Source organism: Oryctolagus cuniculus, chromosome 4 (assembly GCF_964237555.1).
Source record: "Oryctolagus cuniculus chromosome 4, mOryCun1.1, whole genome shotgun sequence".
NCBI lineage: Eukaryota > Metazoa > Chordata > Mammalia > Lagomorpha > Leporidae > Oryctolagus > Oryctolagus cuniculus.
This window is the reverse complement of record NC_091435.1, coordinates 53,294,675-53,317,401: the sequence shown is the minus strand read 5'-3', so window position 1 is coordinate 53,317,401 and position 22,727 is coordinate 53,294,675. Positions and strand designations below refer to the sequence as shown.

Genomic DNA, 22,727 nt, shown 5'->3' with positions numbered 1-22,727 from the left:
GTTTAAAAATTGAATACTGCGTCTGCAATCGTAACTCGGAGTTGCTCCAACAACTTGCCGATAGTTTTAATAAAAAACACGCTCTGCTATTCAAAGAAAGTCCTTTAGACTCAGCTCCCAGCTAACACCATCCAGGATCCAGGGTTCCCACCCCTTCCAGTGGCCTGATGAGCGGCAGGGGAGGAGCCACGAGCAAGCTGGGCTAGGGGAGCCGGGTGCGCGGGATGGGGGAAGTCCCGGAAGTCATTGACCGGGGCTGGCGGCCGCCTCAGCGCGACCGCTCAGGGCTGCGGTCCCAACAATAACAGAGGCCCGGGCCGGGCGGGGGCCGCCGGGGACCGGAGCTTGGGGGCGGAACCCAGATTGGGGGAGGCGGGTGGGACGCTGCAGAAGGCCGAAGGGGATTGGAGAGTGCTGATAAGGGGCGTTGGAGTTCGAAGAGTGGGCCGGGTAGTTAACGGGTCGACTGAGGAGAGAGCGTGCTGATTGGATAATGCGGAAAGAGATGGACCGCAGCTGACCGCAGATTGGCTGTGGTGGCCTCGGAGGCGTGGCCGGCGCGCGCAAGAGGGAGCGCGAGGGAGCGGGCGGCTCGCGGGCCTGCCAGCTAGCCTGAGCCGCGGGAGAGCGCGGGGACCCGAGTCCGAGAGAGAAGCGCGGCGCGAGAGGCGCTGCCCCCAGCTCCGTGCGGCCGCCCTCCGCGGCCCGAGCACCCCGCCTCCTTCCCTCCCCTCCCCTGCGCTCCGGCCTGGGGTCTTGGGGCGGGGAGCGGAGGGAAGGGACGAAGGAGGAGGAGGAGGAGGAGGTGAAAGCGAGGTGAGGGGCGGAGGGGTCCCGGCGCGGGGCGAGGCGCGCGCTGCCTTTCGCTCTCCCGCCCCGCAGCCGCAGCCTCCACGCCCGGTGCTGCAGTCCCGGGGCGCCCGCACTATGCAGGCGAACCGTCAGCCGCCTGGATGGCTAGCCGGGCGGTGGTGAGAGCCGGGCGCAGCCCGCGGTGTCCCCGAGTCCGGGCCGCGGCCGCCGCCCCCGCCCGGACCGCGCTCCCCCTTTACTGCTCCCTCCCTCTCGGCTCCAACTCCTCCTCCTCCTCCTCCTCCATGCCTCTGTGCCTCCTGCTCCTACTTATTCTGCTTCTGCTGCTCGAAGACGCCGGAGCCCAGCAAGGTGAGCAGCCCCGGGGGAGTGCGCGGTGCGCGGGGCCCGGGGGACGAAGCGGGGCCCGGGGGACCTCCCCCGGGTTCGCTGTCTCCGGGTCTTTAAATGAATCTGCAAAGGCCGATGCGCTGCGCTCCTGTGCTTGGCCAAACCTGGCAAGCGTTGAGTTGCAGAGGTGGGCTCTGCCTGCTCCCCAAGTTGGCGCGATGTTACTTTTTTTTTTTTGGCAAGGCATTTCATTTTCCTGAAAAGATGTACCTGAGCCTCTGCTCTGAAAGCCCGCTTTGACATTGTATCCTTACTCTGGGGAAGGAGGAAAAAGAACTTTGGGAGATGTGAGCCCCCCCCCCCCCCCCCAAAGTTAAGCCAGGTGGATGGCCAGGCAGAATAGTAAGGCCAGGAAATGAAATAGCCATCCTAAACCCATTAAAGCTGAGTCGTGATAATTACCATCCTGTGTTAAAGCGGATGGAATGGCTTCTGGTGGTCTCTTAACCAAGCCTGCCTGTTACTGGAGTTGTGGTATATCTGACCCAAGGCAACTGTGCTGTGTTGCCTAGTGGAGAGCCCCACATTAACAGGGTACGCCTTTCCAGAAAGTGACAAGACTTTATTTCCGTCTGCTCTCCTTGAAAAACCTATTCCAGAAGCAAGCAAAAACTACCGAAGAATCATGCTAATAGAAAGAGAAGAAAGCAGAACTGATTTTTCTCCCCTTTCAGTACTATTTTCAGTGTACCACAAATTTTGAATCAGTTTAGCATCAGTTATTGAACACACTTTTCCATTACATTTCCCATTTTATTGCAATGAGATGATAAACATTGGGTTGCTACTTATTGCTGTGATGATTTTTTAAAAATTGATCTGTACGTGGAAGTACAGCCTGATGTTCACATGGTTTTCGGTAAAGTATGGAATGGAGGCCATAAGTGTGTCCTTAGGAGGATGCTGAAGCTTGGGCAGGCATGCCAGAAAAAGTGTTTGATAGGCTGGTCTGTAGCTACATAGTGCAATTTAAAAATTAGATACTTAGCACTCAGGTTTTAACAGCACTTGCATATCAGAGTGTGAAATTCGTTCTGTTGAAGTTTGAGAGTCTGTGTCTTTCCTACCTGATGGGGGAAAACAGGCTTAAAGAGTTTGCAGATAACACTTACTAGGGCTTACATGTGGCCTGCACAGGACTAAATGGTTTATGTAAATTAACTCCTTTAACCCTTACCACGACCAGCTGAGATAGGTATTGTTATCCCACTTCATACTTAGACTGGACGGGACTCTGATACTGAAGGGAATGTGGCTGCATAAGCAGTTTTGCTTCTTTGTAGATGTGAAGTGTTTGTGTTTAAAAATGTTTAAAAATGCATCTTGGAACATTATAGACTCAGTTACAGGTTTCACCCCCTCCACCCCTGTGTGCACCTAATGATGTGAGTTCCTTGTTTAGAATTTCTCCAGCGTGATCAAACATGCAACATTACCTTATTTTTTATAAAGGTTTAACATACATATGTATTTTAATTATTTTATCTACTTGAGAGAGTTACAGAGAGGGAGAGACAGAGAGAAGTGTTTTCCAACTGTTGGTTCACTCCCCCAAGTAACTGTACCAGCTGGAGCTGAACCCATCGGAAACCATGAGCCTGGAGCTTCTTCCAGGTCTCCCACGTTGAGGGGAGGAGGTGCAAAGGCCCAACCACTTGGGCCATCCTCCACTGCCTTCCCAAGCCTTAGTAGAGAGCTGGATGGGAAGAGGAGCGGCTGAGACTTGAACTGGCACCCATGTTGGATGCTGGCGCTGCAGCGGAGGCTTAATCTACTACGCTATAGCGCCGGCCCCAGGTTTAGTATATTTTTACCAGAGCATTTTAGTGGGCATGTGTTTCTTTTTCACAGTGAAGGTTAACACAAATAGAAATATCAGTGAAGGTTAACACAAATGGAAATGAAAGATTACTAGTTCAGATCTTATGAATAGACTGGGTAAATTTCATCTCTCTACACATCAGTTTTCTGCATCATTGGTATGAGAATGCATAACTATCTTATAGCTTAATGACAGTGAAATAGCACAGAAGAGTTTTGCAAAGGGAAGAGCATATTACAACTGTAAGTGATTATCATTAGTCGAGCTTACTAAGCATATAAATTAAGAACTAATTAGGTACACATCATTTGAAAATTCAGGAATTATGTGGGTTGTGAATTTCCTAATTTCTAAAAATGATATATATATTTAAGATTTATTTATTTGAAAGAGTCACAGAGAGGGAGAGATAGGGGAAAGAGCTTCCATCTGCTGGTTCACTCCCCAAGTAGCCACAACAGCCAGGGTAGGGCCAGGAGCTTCTTCCAAGTCTCCCACCTGGCTTCAGGGACCCAGCACTTGGACAGCTTTCTGCTTTCCCATGCACATTAGCGAGGAGCTGGATTGGAAGTGGAAGAAGCCTGGATTTGCTGCAGGTGGCGGCTTATGCTACACCACAATGCCAGCCCTCAAAATTATATTTTACTCAAGGGGTCCTAGTGCAGTCTGGTGGAATTTATTTTTTTTTTAATTTTAATTTCTATTCTTTATTTGAGGCAGAGACAGAGATTTTCCTCCTGGCAGTTCACTACCCAAATGCCTGCAACAGCTAGGGCTGGACCAGGCCAAAGTTGGAGGCCCAGAACTCAGTAGGTGCTTTTCACATAGGAGGCAGGGACAGCCAGCATGGCTGCCTCCCAGTGTGCATATTAGCAGGGAGTTGGAATGGAGAGCACAGCCAGAACTGGAACCCAGGCACTCTGATTGGGATGCAGGCATTCCAACCAGCAATTTAACCACTATGCCAAATGCTTGTCTCCTACACTTCAAAAAAAATTTAAAAAAAATATTTAATGAAATTCCTTTTAAAATAGTCTTAACAGCCTAACAGATTTAATTCAGAATCTACTGACTTTAAAATGAGACACAGTGCTTAAAATGTCTATAGTATTCAGTAAAGGAAATGTCCGCATGTTGTAATGTTGAGTTACAAGGCAGAATTTTTAACTCTAAGAGGTCTTATAAGAAGATTGGAAAGAAGTAATAAAGTGTTAATAGTTGTGTTTTGGTGGTGGAATTGTGGGCAATTTCCTTATACTTTCTTCAAATTGTAATTTGCATATAGGTATAAAAAAGTGGGGTAAAAATGGTTTTGCTAAGGTTTTTTTTCTCAGTTAACCTTGGTAGAAACACATTATGTTGGAGTAGAACTATCCTTTTTAAAAAATCTGACATTTTGAAATAACAGAATATATTACCTTCATTCCAATTAATGCCATATATAGCTATTTCTTAGCATTTCTGCTGACAGTGATTTTTTCTTTTTGTTCTCATTTGACACAGAATAAAATTCATCATTGGTTGGAAACTTATTGACCTTTCTCAGTAGAGAACCAGTCTTACTTCGCCTAGACATTTATTAATAGATACAGTTTATATCTGTTTACAATGTTGGTGTTTTAGATATGGCTTAAATTTGTGTATTTGAGTTCTAAGTTTAATATTGAGATGTTAACCTCAAATTGTTTTTATTGAAAAATATTTTTGGCTGGTGCTGCGGCTCAATAGGCTAATCCTCCCCCTGCATTGCTGGCACACCGGGTTCTAGTCCTGATCGGGGCGCCGGATTCTGTCCCAGTTGCTCCTCTTCCAGTCCAACTCTCTGCTGTGGCCCGGGAGGGCAGTGGAGCATGGCCCAGGTCCTTGGGTCCTGCACCTGCATGGGAGACCAGGAGAAGCACCTGGCTTCTGGCTTTGGATCAGCTGCGGTGCGCCAGCCGCAGCGGCCGTTGGGGGATGAACCAACGGCAAAGGAAGACCTTTCTCTCTCTCTCTCTCTCTCTCACTGTCCACTCTGTCCAAAAAAAAAAAAAAATTTTAACACAGCCTGCAATAAAATGCACATTTCTCAAAATCTTAACTTGATTAAATGTATTCTAATTGCATATTTCTATTGTAATAATTTAATAAGAAATTGATGGTCTGCTATAATTGAATTGGTTTTTCCAGTTTACATTGGATCTGTAGGAATTTGGATCATCTCAGGAGCTCAGCTTCCTCATTTGTATCATGGAAGGCTTGCCTGCCTTCTGGGTAGAAAGTAATTTGAATGTGGTAAATATCAGGAAATTCATTTAATTTTTAAAGATTTATTTTATTTTAAAGAGTTACACCGAGAAGAAGATGTGGAGAGGGAGAGAGAGCTTCCATCCACTGGTTCACGCAACTGCCAGAGCTGCGTGGATCTGGAGCCAGGAGCTTCCTCCAGGTCTCCCATGTGGTTGAAGGGGCCTGAGGACTTCGACCATCTTCTGCTTTCCCAGGCCGTAGCAGAGAGCTGCATCAGAAGTGGAGTGGCCAGGACTCAAACTGGCACCCATATGGGATGCCAGCACTGGAGGCAGTGGCTTTACATGCTATGCCACAGGGCTGGCACTGGAAATTAATTTAAAAAAATCTATTATGACTTTTTATGTTTATTAATGATATACTTTTGAGGGTATTGATTCTTGCTAACTTAATAAACCTGAAGTGAATCAAGTTTGTTCTTTAAAAGAATCGTTCACATCCATGATGTTTGAAACTTACATGTGAAAAAATTTTATATTCCATAAAGTAATGCCTTTGATTTGCTTGTGATGCAGGGAAAAACTATTTGAAAAATATTTGAACTGTCAGGAATGGATTCATTTCTCTCTGCAAAGAAACATTTGTAATTATTTCCAATGTTGACAATAGGTTATGATTTAGAATTTTCCATTGCCTTTTTTTGGTCTGGTAAAACATTGGTTCAGAGGAAAAAAGCATCCTTTTCTAGGATATTTGACTATTTTGCACAATGACAGTTAAGATACGTAGCCCACATTCTACATGTGCTAACCATCAGTTTTAAATCCACATTCTTAAACTTGTAAAGGAGACATTGATTGTAAAATTACAGGTTAATGATCGTTAAGGTATATTTTCCAATTTATAAGTAAAATGGAAACATTTTTATCTGGAGATAGTTGATAATTCTGTTTGACCATTTGAGCTTCATTCTACAAGATCAACATGAGGGGAAACAAACCTTAGAGACAGGCTTTTGGCATGGTACTTGAGACACCATTTGAAATACCCACATCCTGTATTGAGTGCCTGAGTTGGAGTCCAGGCCATGCTTCCAGTTCCAGCTCCCTGCTAATGAACACCCTGAGAGGAAGCAGGTAATGGCCCAAGAAGTTGAGTCCCTGCCAAACACATGGGAGACCTGGTTGGAGTTCTTACTTCTACTCCTTAATTATAGTTATGTGCTACATGATGTTTGGTTAATAATGGACCACATATATGACAGTGGTCCCATAAGATTATACTGGAGTGGAAATTTCCTTGGTCTGACATTTAGCCATTGTACCATGTTAGACTCATTACATATATATTTGTGTTGATGCTGGTATCCTATATAATAGTATAGCACATACAGTTATGTACAGGACATACTACTTGATAGTGGTAATAAAGAGCTATCGGTTTAAATATTTACTATGGTTATATTAAGGTATCGTCTTAGTAAGCAAAGTTTAATATGATATACCCTGTTACTCAGGCACAGCTTCATGTCTTATGTTTGCCAAGTCTCTCTCTCCCTCCTTTTTTTTTTTTTTTTAAATAAAGATTTATTTTTATTTATTTGAAAGACAGAGGTAGAGAAAGAGAGAGGTCTTCCATCTGCTGGTTCACTCCCCAGATGGCCGCAATGGCTGGAGCTGTGCTGATCTGGAGCCAGGAGCCAGGAGCTTCTTCTGGGTCTCCCATGTGGGTGCAGGGGCCCAGGGACTTTGGCCTGGGAAAGCAGTAGAAGATGGCCCTAGCAGAGAGCTGGATCAGAAGTGGAGCAGCCGGGACTAGAACCAGTGCCTATATGGGATGTCTGTGTTTCAGGCTAGGGCGTTAACCCATTCCGCCACAGCACCTGCCCCTTGCCATGTCTCTTGACTGGCTTTAGAGGCCACATGCAGTGATTGACCTGTATGTACCTTCTAGGTTTGTGTAAGCACACCATGACGTTCCCACAGCTGCAGTAGTGCCTAATGACACATTCTCAGTCACTATGGCTGTCATTAGGTGATACCTGACTCTAGTTGAAAGATGTGGGAATGATGACCTGTGGTTAAAGGATTAGGAAAAGCTTTATGAAAGATGATTTTTCCTAAATGTGATTGCTGAAATTCAGTCAAATGGTTATTCTTATTAAATTTTGATTCCTGGTTTCAGTTTGTTATGACAACCTTAAGACCATAACACTTTGTATTTAAAAATATTTTACAAATAGAAATGATACTTACTCAACTCTAAAACCTTAGATGATCCATAGTCTTATCTCCTAATCCATTAATTTATTTTTGTTGTTCCTTCCTAGTCTGTTTGACATCCATACATAATATTGCACAGCTGATCTTAGTAGTGTTGTATTATATGCTAGACATGTTGAAATTAATTTATAGATGAAATTATCACACATAGCACACTCACAAATAAAAGTAAGAAAAATTGTCAAAGTAAAATTTCATAAGATTTGTTAGGTAATTTTTATATTTAGGACTATTACATCGTTTTATTCTTTTTCTGGGTAGAATTTTTGAGAAAGTACTACAGTTCAAATTGTTAGTTTAGAAGCATCTGTCATCCTAATTTGCCTGTCACTATTCGGGTTAAATCAATGTAACCTGGGAGTACAGAAAATATAGATAATCCAAATAAACTAATAAATAATGCATGACAATGTAGTGTCTATTGAAGCAGATGAGAAAAATAGGTGATTTCCAGAGGCTTCTGATATACTACCATCTAGATCAACCCATACTCTGAAGAGTATGTCCTTGAGAGAAGAGCTTTCATTAGCTACTTAAGAGTACCCCAACGTGCAGGTTCCCTCAACTGCTTTCTAAGAGCCAGTGGCCTAGAGTTCCTTGCAAGGCATTTGTTAAGTAGGGTACTTGCAGCTTTGCCATTAAAATGGAATTACTTGGAATCAAAGAGATGTTGAGATTCTATCATTCTGTCTTTGGGAGCTGTCAGCATGGGGGGTGCAGACTATATAAGCTCTCAAGAGTGTTGTTCTGTTTGATTACAGCCCTGCTGGGACATTCAAAGAGTAGTGAAATATTGTCGTCTTTGGAGAACCCACAGTTCAGTTGAAGTAATTATGGTCAAGTTGGAATATATGTTTATACGTAAATCAAGGGTGGATGTACAGTGTGTAGGTTTATAAGGGAGAGAAAACTTATTACCTGAGGAAATGCAAACCTTGCTGAATAAGTGGCTTTAGGTGGGCGAGCTTTGAAGGGTGGGTAGATTTCTAACCCTCAGAGATGGCATACATTTGAGGAATAAAAAACCACCAGATCTGGGTTCTGGGCTTCAGCCTGGACCAGCCTTGGTCATTGTGGCCATCTAGAGAGTGAAACAGTGGAGGGAAGCCAGCTTACTTACTCTGTTTGTCCCTCTCTCTTTTTGTGTGTCTACCTTTCAGATCTTTTTAAAATACCACAAGATCCGAACAGGTTGGGGGTGGTCAGGTAAGTGTGGGAACGTCGCAGTCTGCCTTGTTCCTTCTAGAAGCAAGCTGCTAGCCCTGGCCACCGTTTCCTCCTTGAGTCCCCATGTCCTATGTCTGTGCCCAGTCTTTGAGCAAATATTTGCTTGTTGGGTCCTGGGGGCTGGCTGTGTTTCCATGCACTGAAGGTTTTGCCCTCCTGGAGCTGTGTTAATGACTTCCATAATGTGATCAGTAGCCTCTTTAGGGTATAGTCCAAACTTCTTTGTATGTTATGTATGTAAACTTTTCATATTCTCTTGCACTCTGACCTAATCTCGTGCCTGTACCCCTTAAATTCCATTGTGCAAGTATAACATTGAGCTGTATTCCTCTTAATATAGAATTCCATGCCATTTTATCTTGTTGCCTAGACTAGTCTGTTTACATATGCAGCTGCTTCTACTTGGAATACCCTTCCTTACTTTCCTTTTCTTAGGTAGCTCCTCATTGTCCTTCAAAACCATTCTTGGGTATCATCCCTTCTACTTCTCTAACCGTTAACGACATACTCATTTCCAGATGGTACTTTTTACGATGTATTTTAAATAGTTTTTCTTGTCAGTACAATTTCATTCATTTTCTTATTTTAATACTTACCATGGTATCTGTCATTCAGAATAAATGAATTAAAAGCCCAAAATATGAAGTGAATCTGTTGCCCTGGGCAGGGCATATTATTTGGTGTTAGTCCCTGGGCATGTGCCTAGCCTGATCCCCACACTTGGTGATCAGTTCAAGAGCCTGGCCTGAGTCTCCTGGAATAGAGCCCCCTCATGGTCCTTACCACCACCTGCTCTGGGCCTAACAATCTGCCCAGCTTTTCCCAGCTCCCTTCTTCCCAGGAAATGGACCTCCCTGCTACACTCCCTTGACTGAGAGAGGTCTCCTTCAAGCTGGAACTCTAAATGCAGACGTGGCTCCTAGAAAACCATTCTTCTGAGACAGGTTGTCTTTGAGAAGGGTGGTAACATCGATCAATGCCAGCAAGTTGAGTGGATTCCTTCCACCCTCTCCCCATCCTGGGTTCTACCAGTGATGTGCCTCCTTTTTTCCTCGTCACCTGTAACTCTCGTTCAGGTCATTTTAATAATCTGGTATCATAGGAAAGCAGTGAGAGGCTGGAAAGGTTGGGCCAGGCTGTGGAGGCCTTCCCACGGAGGGGCCGAAGGAGGAGTACCTGAGACATGCGGCGTGACACCTGCCATGGCTTCCTCCTTCACGCAAGCTACTTGTCCATCTCCTTGTTTCCTCACTGTTCCCAGCCCAGGCCCCCAGGCCCTCAGGCCCAAGTCTCCACAGTGTTCTTGCCTTGGTTCTTGGCAGTTCCCCAGCATGGGCCTATGTGATACTTCCTGTTGTCTGCTTTCTCTGGTCCTGGTTGGGTCAGAGTTGTTGGAGACAGGCACACGGGCTTTGTGATCAGATCTGCTGCCAATGAATGTGAAATCTCAAATGGGGGGGTCCCTGTGCTTAGCAGCAGCACTTTGTAGGGCTAAAGTTCTTCACTGCTCCTCATTCCTGCCCTGTAGGACTGTGCCTCTGCCTCAGCTCTCCTCCTCCCTGGAACATGGTCTCGGTCCACTTTGCCCAGAGTACTGCTTTATCAGTGGAGGTTCTGCTCCAGTATGTTTTGCATCTCTGTGAAGCTCTTACTCTGAGTCTAGAATCGGGCTCAAAATTCCAACACCTTTTATACATCTCTCTCTTTTTTTTGGACAGGCAGAGTGGACAGTGAGAGAGACAGAGAGAAAGGTCTTCCTTTTGCCGTTGGTTCACCTTCCAATGGCCACCGCGGCTGGTGCGCTACGGCCGGCGCATCATGCTGACCCAAAGCCAGGAGCCAGGTGCTTATCCCGGTCTCCATGTGGGTGCAGGGCCCAAGCACTTGGGCCATCCTCCACTGCATTCCCGGGCCATGGCAAAGAGCTGGCCTGGAAGAGGGGCAACCGGGACAGAATCCAGTGCCCCGACCGGGACTAGAACCTGGTGTGCTGGCGCCGCAAGGTTGGAGGATTAGCCTATTGAGCCACAGCGCCGGCCAATACATCTTTCTTCAACTGCTTTCCTGGCACCTGTTACAGCTGCTTTTTTTCTTTTCTTTTTTCTTTTTTGTTAAAGATTTATTTTATTTATTTGAAAGAGTTAGAGAGGTAGAGAGAGAGAGGTCTTCCATCTGCTGGTTCACTCCCCTGATGGCTACAATGGCTGGAGCTGTACCAATCCGAAGCCAGGAGCCAGGAGCTTCCGGGTCTCCCACATGGGTGAGGGGCCCAAGGACTTGAGTCATCATCTTCCTGCTTTCCCAGACCACAGCAGAGAGCTGGATCAGAAGAAGAGCAGCTGGGACTAAAACTGGCGCTCGTATGGGATGCCAGCGCTTCAGGACAGGGCTTTAACACATTGTGCCACAGCACCAGCCCCCTGCTTTTTCAAGTGACAAGTTTTTTAAAAAGTGGAAACTACATTTGTGCTATACATTTTGTTACTGTCTGGCACCCAGTAGATATTTATTAAATGATGAATTTCCTTTTTAACCCTTGCAGTCTTCTGCTCTGCTAAAACTGTCATTTAAACAGATTTTTTTGTGTGTGTGGGTTTTTGTTTAGCCTGAAGAACCTAGGAACTGTGTCTTATGATTATGATTATTGCAGGAGTGATTTTTGAAAATATGGAGGCTTTGAACTCAGACATACCTGGATTTACATACTAGCCATATCAGATTTTGAGAATGAGTTACTACTCTCAGTGTTTTAAAATAATGTAACTTGCCTCTCGTTTTAGAACGTATCATTAGATCAGATTTGTTTGGGCAGTGGTAAATTTTTATTCAATGAGAATTAGTACATGATTGAAAACCTTGACTCTTGCCTTCTCTGCAGTTGAAATCCCTCCTTTTCAGATGTTTGCTGTTTCTGCCTAGACTCACCCTGTTGCTGTTCTCCTTATCACCATCCTGGTTAGTGTCTAGGGAAGTTCCAGGATTTGCTCAGTGGAAGGAGTCGGGCCAAGCCACGAAGGAATGTGGCAGCAAAGCGTAAGAGTTCACAAGGTTTGTCCTTAATTGGCCTCAACACCTAAACCTTCACACTGGTTTTTCCTATCCTTTTAGATTTGGCTCTAGCTCCAACTTTCTACTTACTGTCAGGTTTCAACTTTCCTTGGTCTCCTTCCTCGTGGGTTTATGATGGATCACTTTTCTCCTGGCACACTCCTGTTTCTTGTGACTCTTTGCATCCTGGAAGCACATTCTTCAGGTGTGTGTCCAAGGCAGACATGGTGTTGCAGTGGTGGAAGAAGGGTATTTTAGTAAGGACTCTTGAGGTTATGGGGAACAGAAATACAAATATGCTTAAGGTGGAAAGAGAAAGTACTGGGAGGAATCTGAAGTGACTTACAGGGTGTTCGTAGAGCTGAATCAGCCTAAGCTGAGGGAAGCAAGACTGCTGCTGGACTTAAGGACGAGGGAGGGCTCAGCTTTAATCTTTTTGTTTCAGTCCGGCTTTACCTGAAAGGATTCAGCGAATTGATAACCCCATATCTTGTAGTTGTAATGCTGGAGAGATTCTGGGGTTTTCCCTATTGTACTTGGTTCCGGGAATGGTAAATTGACTCACATTGGCCCAGTATGAATCAGTACCTCATTGGACCAATCAACTAGCCAGGGGGCATGAGGTCATGTAAAAACTGGGGAAACTGCGGGGCAGTTCCCAGAAGGATAAGGCTGGAACTAGACAGGCAGAGACATTCTCTTTGAGGAGCAGAAAGAGTGCTGCATTTAGAGAGTCCACTATGTGTTAAGTGAGCTGGAAGATGGATGGTGCCCATGCACAGTTAAGGATGAGGCTTGAGGAGGTGGACAGGATCTCAAAAGTTGGCATGTCTAAAATTGCAGTCCAAGACTGAGAGGAGGCTCGGGGTTAAGCCACCTGCCACCTGAGATGCTCACGTCCCACGTCGGTGTGCCTAGGTTTGATTCTGGGCTACTTCCTTTCCAATCCAGCCTCCTGACAATACTCATTCCGGGAGGCAGCAGATGACTCGAGTGTTCCTGCCACCGACATGAGAGACCTGGGTGGAGTCCTTGACTTCAGCCTGGCCCAGCCCTGCTATCATGCATGTTTGGGAAGTAAACCAGCAGATGGAAGATCTCTATCCCCTTCTCACGCATCACTCTTCATTCTGAATAAATAAATCTCCTTTAAAAAATCCAAGTCTTTCTGATTCCAAAGCCTGTGTACTTTCTGTGCTATCACTTGTCTGCCATAATATAGGACTTGTTTGGGTTTAGTTCTAAGCAGCCTATGCCAAGAGCCTCATTTGTTTTATTTCTGTGCTTAGGGCTAAAAAGGCAAATAGATTGTATTGCCTTCCTAAGAGTTTCACAGCTAGGTATGGTAAACTGATGTGATAATGGAAATGGGAGATCGGCTTCAGAAAGTTCAAAAGGGAGATCACATTGAGTAGGTGTCTGCCAGGTGGATAGGAGGACGGACGTTGTTCTTGGCAGTGGATGACATGTGTGGGGCACAGAGGTGAGCAAGCATGCAGCATGGGTGGGGTCACCGTCATGCCACAGCAAAATAAGAGACGAGACTGCAGAGGGAAATCTGGAGCCAGATTATAGTGGACTTTGCATCCTTGCTGAAGAGTTTGGGTTCTGCTGGATCATCAGTGGAGAAAATTAAAGGCTTTTAAAGTAAGGGACTGGCCTGGTAGGGTTAGTGTCTAAGAAATACTGGCAGGAGTGTGGATGGTGGATCAGAGAGGGGAAAGATATGGAGGGGAGACCTGATGGAAAACTTTGCAGGGATCTGCACTTGTTCAGGGGGACTACATTTGGAGATATTAAGGAGATCCAAAGTAAAAATGGAATGACCACTTAAATTTGAGAGAACCAGAACTCAAATGCTTTTATTATTCCCCCTCCCTTTCTGAAGTCATCTTCCTCTTGCTGCTTTCCACTTATCCATCAGAATTTCTGCCTAATTGCTGCCTCTTTATCCTTCTCTCTCACAGATCCATAGCACTCACACATACACAGAACATAAAGCACCATGACCTGCTGGTAGTATTCCTCACCCCTGGAATTACCTGCCATACTGTCCTCTGTATTGTAAACTCTATTAGGTTGGGGCCTTGCCTGTCTTGTTTACTGTTATCACTAGCACATAGCATGATAGCATGGTACCTGGCATGTTGAGGTTCATTGAATTTTTGGGACACGTTGAGTTTGAAAAGATATGGAAATTCTGAGCAGAAGTTTTTTTTTTTTAATTTATTTATTTATTTGAAAGAGTTACAGAGAGAGAGAGACAGACAGACAGAGACAGGTCTTCCATCCACTGGTTCACTCCCCAGATGGCTGCAATGGCTGGAGCTGCTCCGATCCGGAGCCAGGAACCAGGAGCTTCCTGGTCTCCCATGCAGGTGCAGTGGTCCAAGGGTTTGGGCGATCTTCTGCTTTACCAGGCCATAGCAGAGAGCTGTATCAGAAGTAGAGCAGCTGGGTCTCGAACTGTCACCCGTATGGAATGCTGGCTCCGCAGGTAGCGGCTTTACCTGCCACTATGCCATAGCGCCAGCCCCTAGAAGTTCTTAAAAGAAACACAGATAGCAGGTTTGAGGGTTGGAGGAGAGTTTGGAGGCTTGAGCTCTTTTCCATTTGGTGGTAGCCAAAGTCATGGGAGTAGATTAGGTTGCCCAGGTAGATAAAGAGGGTGGGGGAAGGACAGTGAAGAATAGCAAAGTCAGCATTTTGGGGAAACAAGATTGTAGTTAAGGCATCTGAGAAGCTGGAGTTAGAATTAAAAGAACTAAGACAGGAAGAAAGTTTTAAGGAGGGAGGTAAGGCTGGGAGGAGAGGAAATGCCAGTGCTGTAGAGAGGTCACAGAAGATAAGGGTGGGAAAGTATCCACTGGCTTTAGCTGCAGCTCCCTCAGATAGGTGGGTCTCTATTTTAGTGTCCTAGCTCTGCTGTAACAAAGTATCACAAAGTTAGATGGTTTAAAACCACAAAGTTATTGTCAGGTTCAGAGGCTGCAATTCTGTCTTTAGGATACCAGCAGGACTAAGCTCTGGAGAATTCTCAAGCCCCCAGCAGAGGATGCCTCCTTGCCTACTCTTAGTTGCTGGAGGTTGAAATCCTTAGCCTTCCTTGGCTTATGAATGAATTCACTTTGCTCTGTGCATTCTCCCTGTGTCTGAATCCAAGACCACCTCTTATGAGGGCAGGAGTCATTGAATTAGGGCCTGCCCTAATACAGCATGACACCATTTAACTCGACTACATCTGCAAGACTGTTTGCAAAGAAGTCAATTCCTAGGTACCAGAAGTGAGGAACCTACCTTTTGATGGACACTGTCCAATCCATGAGTGCCTGGAAGCAGGGCATTGATGTTATAATGAGAGGCATACAAATAAGACATCAAGAAAAATAACCAAGGAAATCACTCTGTAAAAGGAGAGTGAAAAAGAAAAAGGTAGATATCAGTGATTCAGGGTAGAAAGTTTGCTGTGTCTTTTAATTGTTGCTTTACCATGTTACAAAACTTATAAAAAAGTGCACTGAAGACTCACTTTGCAAGGCATAATTTGCAAAAAACACAAAGATCTAACCATAGTGTAAATATAAAGTGAACACGTCAAATGTTTTATTTATTCATTCCTTCATCTGAGGTTAAGATGTTTGAGTGGAGTGTTTGAGAAGCAGTGCTAGGTATTGTAAGATGGCCAGGAAACTCCTGGCTCCTTGCTTCAGATCGGCACAGCTTCTACCATTGTAGCCATCTGGGGAGTGAACCAGCGGATGGCAAACCTCTCTCCCTCCCTCCCTCTGCTTCTCTCTCTCTCTCTCTCTCTCTGACTCTGACTTTCAAATAAATTAATAAATCTTTAAAATAAATAAGGAAAGAAGTGAACCAATAGGCCATGAAAAATCATGGAGAAAACTTAAATGCATAAGTGAATAAAGTTAAGCTGGAAAAGCTACATAACAAGGTATTTCAGAGTTCATGGAAAATGGAATTATAAAGTTTATTTTGATGCAAAAAAATTTAAATCCATGCATATGAGAGTCTTTAAAAAGTTCATGGATATATGTATTTTTCATTTTTTTTTAGGTTTATTCATTTGAGAGAGAGTTATAAAGAGAAGTAGAGACAGAGAGAGAGGTCTTCCATCCACTCATTCACTCCGCAAATGGCTGTAATGGCTGGAGCTGAGCTGATGAGAAGCCAGGACCTTTTTCCAGATCTCCCACATAGGGATAGGGGCCCAAGGACTTGGGCCATCCTCTGCTGCTTTCCCACACACATTAGCAGGGAGTTGGATCAGAAGTGGAGCAGCTGGGACATATGGGATGTTGGCACTGCAGGCCAGAGCTTTAACTCACTGCGCCACATCACTGGCTCCTGGAAATGTGTGCTTCAAATGTATGGATATAAAATGGTTTTGTACCCCAAATATTTAATCTTCTGATTCCATTTTCCCACAAACTTCTTTGAAGAGCCTTTGTGGTGTGTGGTTGAACCATATACCATTCTGGAAAAAGGCAAAATTATGAAGACAGTAAAAAGATCAGGGGTTGCCAGGATTTGGGGGGAGGTGGGGGTGACAGGTGGAGCACAGAGGATTTCCAGTGCAGTGAAACTCCTTTGTATGGTACTGTATTGGTGGATACATGTCACTGTATGCTTCTCCAAATCCATGGGATGTGCAACAGGAAGAATGAACTGTGCTGTAAATTATAGATGATAATGATGTGTCAGTGTAGCTTCTCATTTGTCAGAAATGCACCAATCCCATCAGGGATGTTAATGATGGAGGAAACTGCACATGTAAGGGAAAGGAATATGTGCAGAGTGGTACTTTCCATTCAGTTTTGCTCTGGACCTAAAACTTATGTAAAAGAAATAGTCAATTTAAAAATAGTGAATTTGTTAACATTTTATCAAATAAATAAGGGGATGGAGAAGGATGTGACATGTGAATCCTAATCGAAAGCAAGAGCAGCTAAATGGGTTTTAATTTCAGCAAAACTGACTTCAGAACAAGGAAAGTTCCCAAGGATAAAGAGGACATAAAAAAAGTGAAACTAAAGGAGTGCCTTGAATTTACTGATGCCTTTTTTTTTTTTTTTAAGATCTTATTTATTTGAGAGGTAGAGATACAGAGCCAGGGAGAGAGACAAAGAGGAAGGTCTTCCATCTGCTGGTTCACTCCCCAAATGACCAAAATGGCCTTAGCTGAGCCTATCCAAAGCCAGAAGCCAGGAGCTTCTTCCAGGTCTCCCATGCATTGGGCCATCTTCCACTGCTTTCCCAGGCCATACCAGAGAGCTGGATCGGAAGTGGAGCAGCCAGGATTCGAAGTGGCGCCCATATGGGATACCAGCATTGCAGGTGGCAGCTTTACCTGCTATGCTACAGTGCCAGCCCCAATGATGCTTCTTAAGACACCTCACTAACATGGACTGATACAGTACTTCTGGTCTAAAAGTTAACAGTACTGAATAGTAGATTAAAAACTTCATTGTAGCCAAGTGAAATAAAATGTATTAGTTGACAGTTGTGACTTTTTGGAACAGTTTTCAACTCCCTAAATGTTCTTTGCTTTTCCTTTTTTCATGTTGTTATAAACGCTTAGAAATGTATTATAACATGACAAAAGTGACACTTATTTAGAGGAAGTACAGTGAGACTCAAGTCTTCAATGGTAAAAAAAAAAAATCCTTGCAAGTTAATGGGAAAAGTGTAAACCTTTCTTTTTATAATTACTATAATGAAAGTTACATTGCTCTTCATTTTTGACGTTTTTCTGTTAGTGTCCTGCATTTGTATTTGGTATTGTTAATGAAGATATTTTGGTAATCATTTTCATATTATTAAAATTCAGTAATATAGAGGCAGGTATTTAGCTCAGCAGTTTGTGCTTGTGTCCCATGTCAGCATGCCTGGGTTGGTGACACCTGACTCTGGATCCTAACTCAAGCTTTCTGTTAACACACGGAGACAGCAGTAATGGTTCAAGTAATTTGGTCCTTATTACCTATGTGGGTGACCTGAAATAAGTTCTGTGTTCCCTGCTTTGGCCCTGACCCAGTCCTGGCTGTTGCAGGCATTGGGGGAGTGAACTGGTCTCTGGGAACTTTCTTTTTGCCTCTCAAATAAAGATTTTTAAAGATTTTTAAAGATAATATATATACACACATATATTGGTGGTGATATGACTAAAATCTGGGGGTGACTGGAGAGTTACATGCAATGAACATCAGGAAACACCCAAAAACTACATTTGATTTATTAGAATTTAGTGTAGCCTAAAATTAGCTTGGATTTGCTGCATATTTTTTTTGTCATTTAAATATGTTTAATGTTCTTTCTGTTTTCTCTAGGGATAAGTAGTAAAAAACAGTCATTTAGTTCTCTTCCTGGAACAATATAAAAATTCGTATCTGGCTTAACACATCTGACCTTACACTCTTCCGAGGAAGTGAACACATGTTCTCTGAGTAATCCCCTAGATAAATCTGTAGCTGAGCAACGCAGCAGTGAGATCAAATTCCAGTGCTGTTTCTGCACTGAAATAAAATTAAAATTTAAAAATTACATTAATAGGCTTCTACCCACTTATAGTCAGAATCTGATGATGATCCTTTAGGGGATGAGGTGGAAGAGAAGTTGACAGTGATGGTCATGATGATGGAATTGAAGAAGGAAAAAATTGGTGATGTTGGAGTTATTAGACTGTATGAGCTGGTCCTGTAATATCCACTTTAGTAGTCGTTTTCTCTATATAGTTAAGATCTTTATGTCAATTCTGTCTTGTGAAAATGAGTAAAAGTAAGTGGTGTAGCCTCGTCACAAATCATTCTTCTCAGTGTACAAAGCTAATCAGAGGAATTGGTGATGATTCTTCCTGACCTTGTTAGTACCTATTCTCCCTAATATTGAAAGCACTTGATCCAGGGGGAAAGGATCATTTGAAATCTGTAGACAATAAAAAGGACCCTTTTTTTTTTCCTTTTGAAACATAAAACATTCCGTTTATTTGTTTTATAAAAAAATATAGGGAAGTAGTAACATAAGATTCTTTAGTAAAATTGCTGGACTTTGGGAGAAAACTCTTCCCTGAGTTGTACCCTTGGTGAGTAGAACAACTTTACCCTGTGGCCAGATGAAACCCAGCCAAGAATTAAACCAGACCTTCAGCCTGAGATTTCCTAGCTTTGGCTGGAAGTCAGCGCTTCTTAACTTCAGCACTATTCACATTTAGGGGCCAGCATTGTTTGGGGGTGGGGCGTCTTGTGCCTTCTAAGTTGCTTAAGTCGCATTCCTGGAGTCTATCCGCTAGAAGGCTAGAAGCCAGTAACACCCCTCCCTTTCTGGTTGTGACAACCAAAGATATCTCCAGATACTACCAAGTGGGGGCCTGGAGGAATATCTTCCCCTCTTTGAGTGTATTAGGTGTCTCATTGATAAAATAGCATTTTCCAAATTTTAGCTTTACTTTTAAATATTTTGAGTAGGCTTTATTTTTAAGAACTATAAATATATACTAGAAACTCATTACTAAATTGCAGATGAAAGTGAAGACAAGATCTTCTGCTTTGCAAATTCAATTTTATGACCTTTGGATGCAAAGTATAGTGTTTCTCAGACTGCAGGTGGGGGCCATCAGTGGGTCAAGCATCTGCATGCCAGCGTATATAGCGTCACAGTGTAAAACGTTATTTTCTTTGGAATAACAGAAAAACACGTGAAGCTGCTGGCCTAATGAATTTATAAATGCTCAGGCTTTCCTTTCAAACTACCTCATTGTAAACATAGACGTCCATAGTAGTAGGTGCTTGGCTTAGCTGCTTATCTAAGTCGGGTTAAACTTATCAGACATTCTTTGACATACTATTCATTGAAGTGGATCGAGACTTTTAACTTTGGTTTCTGGTGCATATCAACTTGTTTGCAAGAGGAGGAAACTCTGAACTCCATCACATATTTTAGAACATTCTTGGCAAGTTACTTGTGGGCTGTTCATGCCCTTCCTCCCCTTCCACAAGATTCTGAAGAGAGCTCCATTTTAATTATTTTCTTCATCAGCGTGCATGCAAATATCCTGATTTTTATCAGCTAGTATTTACTTTATTTGTAGAAATCATGCTTTATGATGGAAAGGACAAAAAACATTTTGTTTATTTATTGTGACTAAAACATGAACTGAGCATAAAAATTACTCCTAACATTTTACTTGTACTCTTTCTGTAAAATTTGTTGTGAAATGACAACCGTAAGTTGAATAGCCTATGTGGAGTACTTAAATATGACAATCTACCATTACAAAGTATTAGATTCAGCTGTTCATGGGAAAGTCTTGACTTTCTGCAATCCATCAGCATTTCTAATAAGTTAAAAAGCCTCTGACTCAGTTTGTTAAAGAAATACATTTATCTTTTGAGTTATTTCATTTATTCAGTGTTTACTTTTTAAAGCTTGAAATGCTTCCAGGAAGCATGTTTTCATCTTTCCAATAGTAATAGAATATTTCTGATGCGTTTCCTAATTTTAGAAACTCTCATGGTTTTTTTCTTTAACGAAAGAATGTTGATGAGTCTCAGAATTTCCTTACATTAAAGTTCACTTACTTTCACAGTACAGGTTTTATACCTGTATGTTTTTAATTTAGCTGATAGCCAGCAGAAATATTCAAGGTATTTTTGTGGTAATTTCAGGAGAAATTTGTGGTTGTTTTTTCTTGATTGTATAACATCCAAAGTTTTATATTTGCAAAAGATCAGCGGGTATAGTGCACAAAATTCCACATTTTTTCATTCTACCCTTATATAGTCTTATATTATTCAGCTGCTGTGTCTAGTGCTTAATAAAAGCAGATGTAGAAGATTACTAATGTTTATTATTGATTAAAATCTAAGCTTTTTATGAGAGGTATTTGTTGAAGCCAGATTTCATCACTGACCTTTAAAAATAGTCTAAGAAACAATAATTATTTGGGCTTCATTATCAAATGTCTGTATCAGCAAAGGATGTAATTTTTTAAAGTATTATAAAAATTTGAGTGCAGAGTTTTTTTTTTTTTTTTTAAGCATTCATTTATTTATTTGAAAGGCAAACAGATCTTCTGTCCTCTGCTTCACTCTCTAAATGGTCACAATGACCAAAGCTGCACCAGGCCTGAGCCAGGAGCTGCTCGTGGGTTTCCCACATGGGTGCAGGGGTTCAAGCACTTGGGCCATCTTCTGCTGCTTTTCCCAGGCCATAAGCAGAGAGCTGGATTGGTAGTGGAGCTGCTGGGACTCAGCTGGTGCCCACATGGGTGCTGGCACTGCAGGCACAGGCTTAATCTTCTACACAACAGAGCCAGCCCCCTGTTCTATTAATTTTGAAATGAGTTTGAAATTACTTTCTCATAGGATAAAGTTTGTGTATTCATTCAATTAAAAACATTTAGCATGGGGCCTGAGCTGTGGAGTAGTAAGTAAAGCCTACGGCAATGGTTAGAGTCCCAGCTGCTCCGCTTCTGATCCAATTCCTTGCTAATGCGCCTGAGAAAGCAGCAGAGGATGGCATAAGTACTTGGGTCCCTGCACCATATGGGAGACCCTAAAGAGGCTTCTGGCTTTGAATTGGCCCAGTTTTAGCCACAGCAGAGAGCTGGACTGGAAGAGGTGCAACCAGGACTAGAACCTGGTGCCCATATGGGATGCCAGTGCCACAGGCGGAGGATTAACCAAGTGAGCCATGGCACCAGGCCTTGTATTCTGCCTTTCAAATAAAAAATCTTTAAAAAAAATTTAGATTCTACTTGCTAGATATTATGTGAAGTCCTTATTTATAGTTTCCTTAAAGCAATCATCTGTTCTAATAAATTATATCAGTACCATATTCTTCAAAAGAATAAAATCATGATAATAGAATATATATATTGAAGTTAAAACCCAATGATGCCCCTTTTAGTGTAGTTTTTTGTGTGTATAAGTGCTGTATTATTCCAGAAGATAATTATAAGTAACTTCAAGGAACAAATATTATTTTGAAAGAATATATCCATCACCCTATTAGATTTATTTGAATCCCATCACTTATGAAATGCTAGCCAGTAAATTAAAGAGGCAGCTGAAGCTACTAAATGAACATTAATTAATGCTTCCTTGTGGGTGCTCTTTGTAAAAAAAGACAAACTATGATAAAAGGGACAATGGAAATATTTCATTTTTGCAAAGTAATATGCTACCTATAAGTTTCTGGGTACAGGTGCTGAAGAAATTTTTGGAGCAAATACCACCACTACCAAAATATGAAGTCATTATTCCTAGTCTTTAATCATTAAAATGCTGTTTTTTCTTTTCATTCGATAAGGAAAAAATAAGGCATTAAGGGAAAGACAACTAAAATGTGAAATTTCATCAAAACATTAAATAAATACCTTTAATGTTTTCAAGAAGCAGTACCTTGGTGCTGCTAATGTGGCATAGTGGGTGAAGCCACCACCTTCAGTGCTGGCATCTCATATGGGTGCTGGTTCAAGTCCTGGCTGTTCCACTTCCAATCCAGCTCTCTGCTATGGTCTGGGAAAGCAGTAGAAGTTGGCCCAAGTGCATGGGCCCCTGCACCCACATGCGAGACCCAGAGGAAGCTCCTGGCTTCGGATGGGCCCAGCTTTGGTCATTGTGGCCATTTGGGGAATGAACCAGCGGATAGAAGACCTCCTTCTCTCTGCCTCTCTGTAACTCTGCCTTTCAAATAATAAATCTTTTTAAAAGTACCTTATAATTAATATGGTCAATTTGCATAATATTTATTGCAGATTGTTTTTTAGAAGCCATTCAGCTTATTAGAAATTTTAGAAGGAATTTGTAATGCTCATAAATTAATAAATGAAGCTGATAACATTTTTGTACTATATATTTATTTTGAGCAATTGCTGTAAATTGACATTCTTTTAAAGATTG

General features: G+C 42.7%; 1 protein-coding gene across 2 annotated transcripts in view; it reads left to right on the top strand.

The window, feature by feature from the left end:
• Positions 1 to 575: 575 nt before the first annotated feature.
• Positions 576 to 22,727, top strand: part of DCBLD2 (discoidin, CUB and LCCL domain containing 2) — a 91,045-nt gene continuing 68,893 nt past the window's right edge. For both annotated transcript variants that reach the window (XM_051859389.2, XM_051859388.2), the window contains exon 1: positions 576 to 1,164. In XM_051859389.2, the coding sequence (XP_051715349.1) occupies positions 954 to 1,164 (211 nt within the window). In that variant the 5' untranslated portion in view covers positions 576 to 953. The remainder of the gene's footprint in view (positions 1,165 to 22,727) is intronic.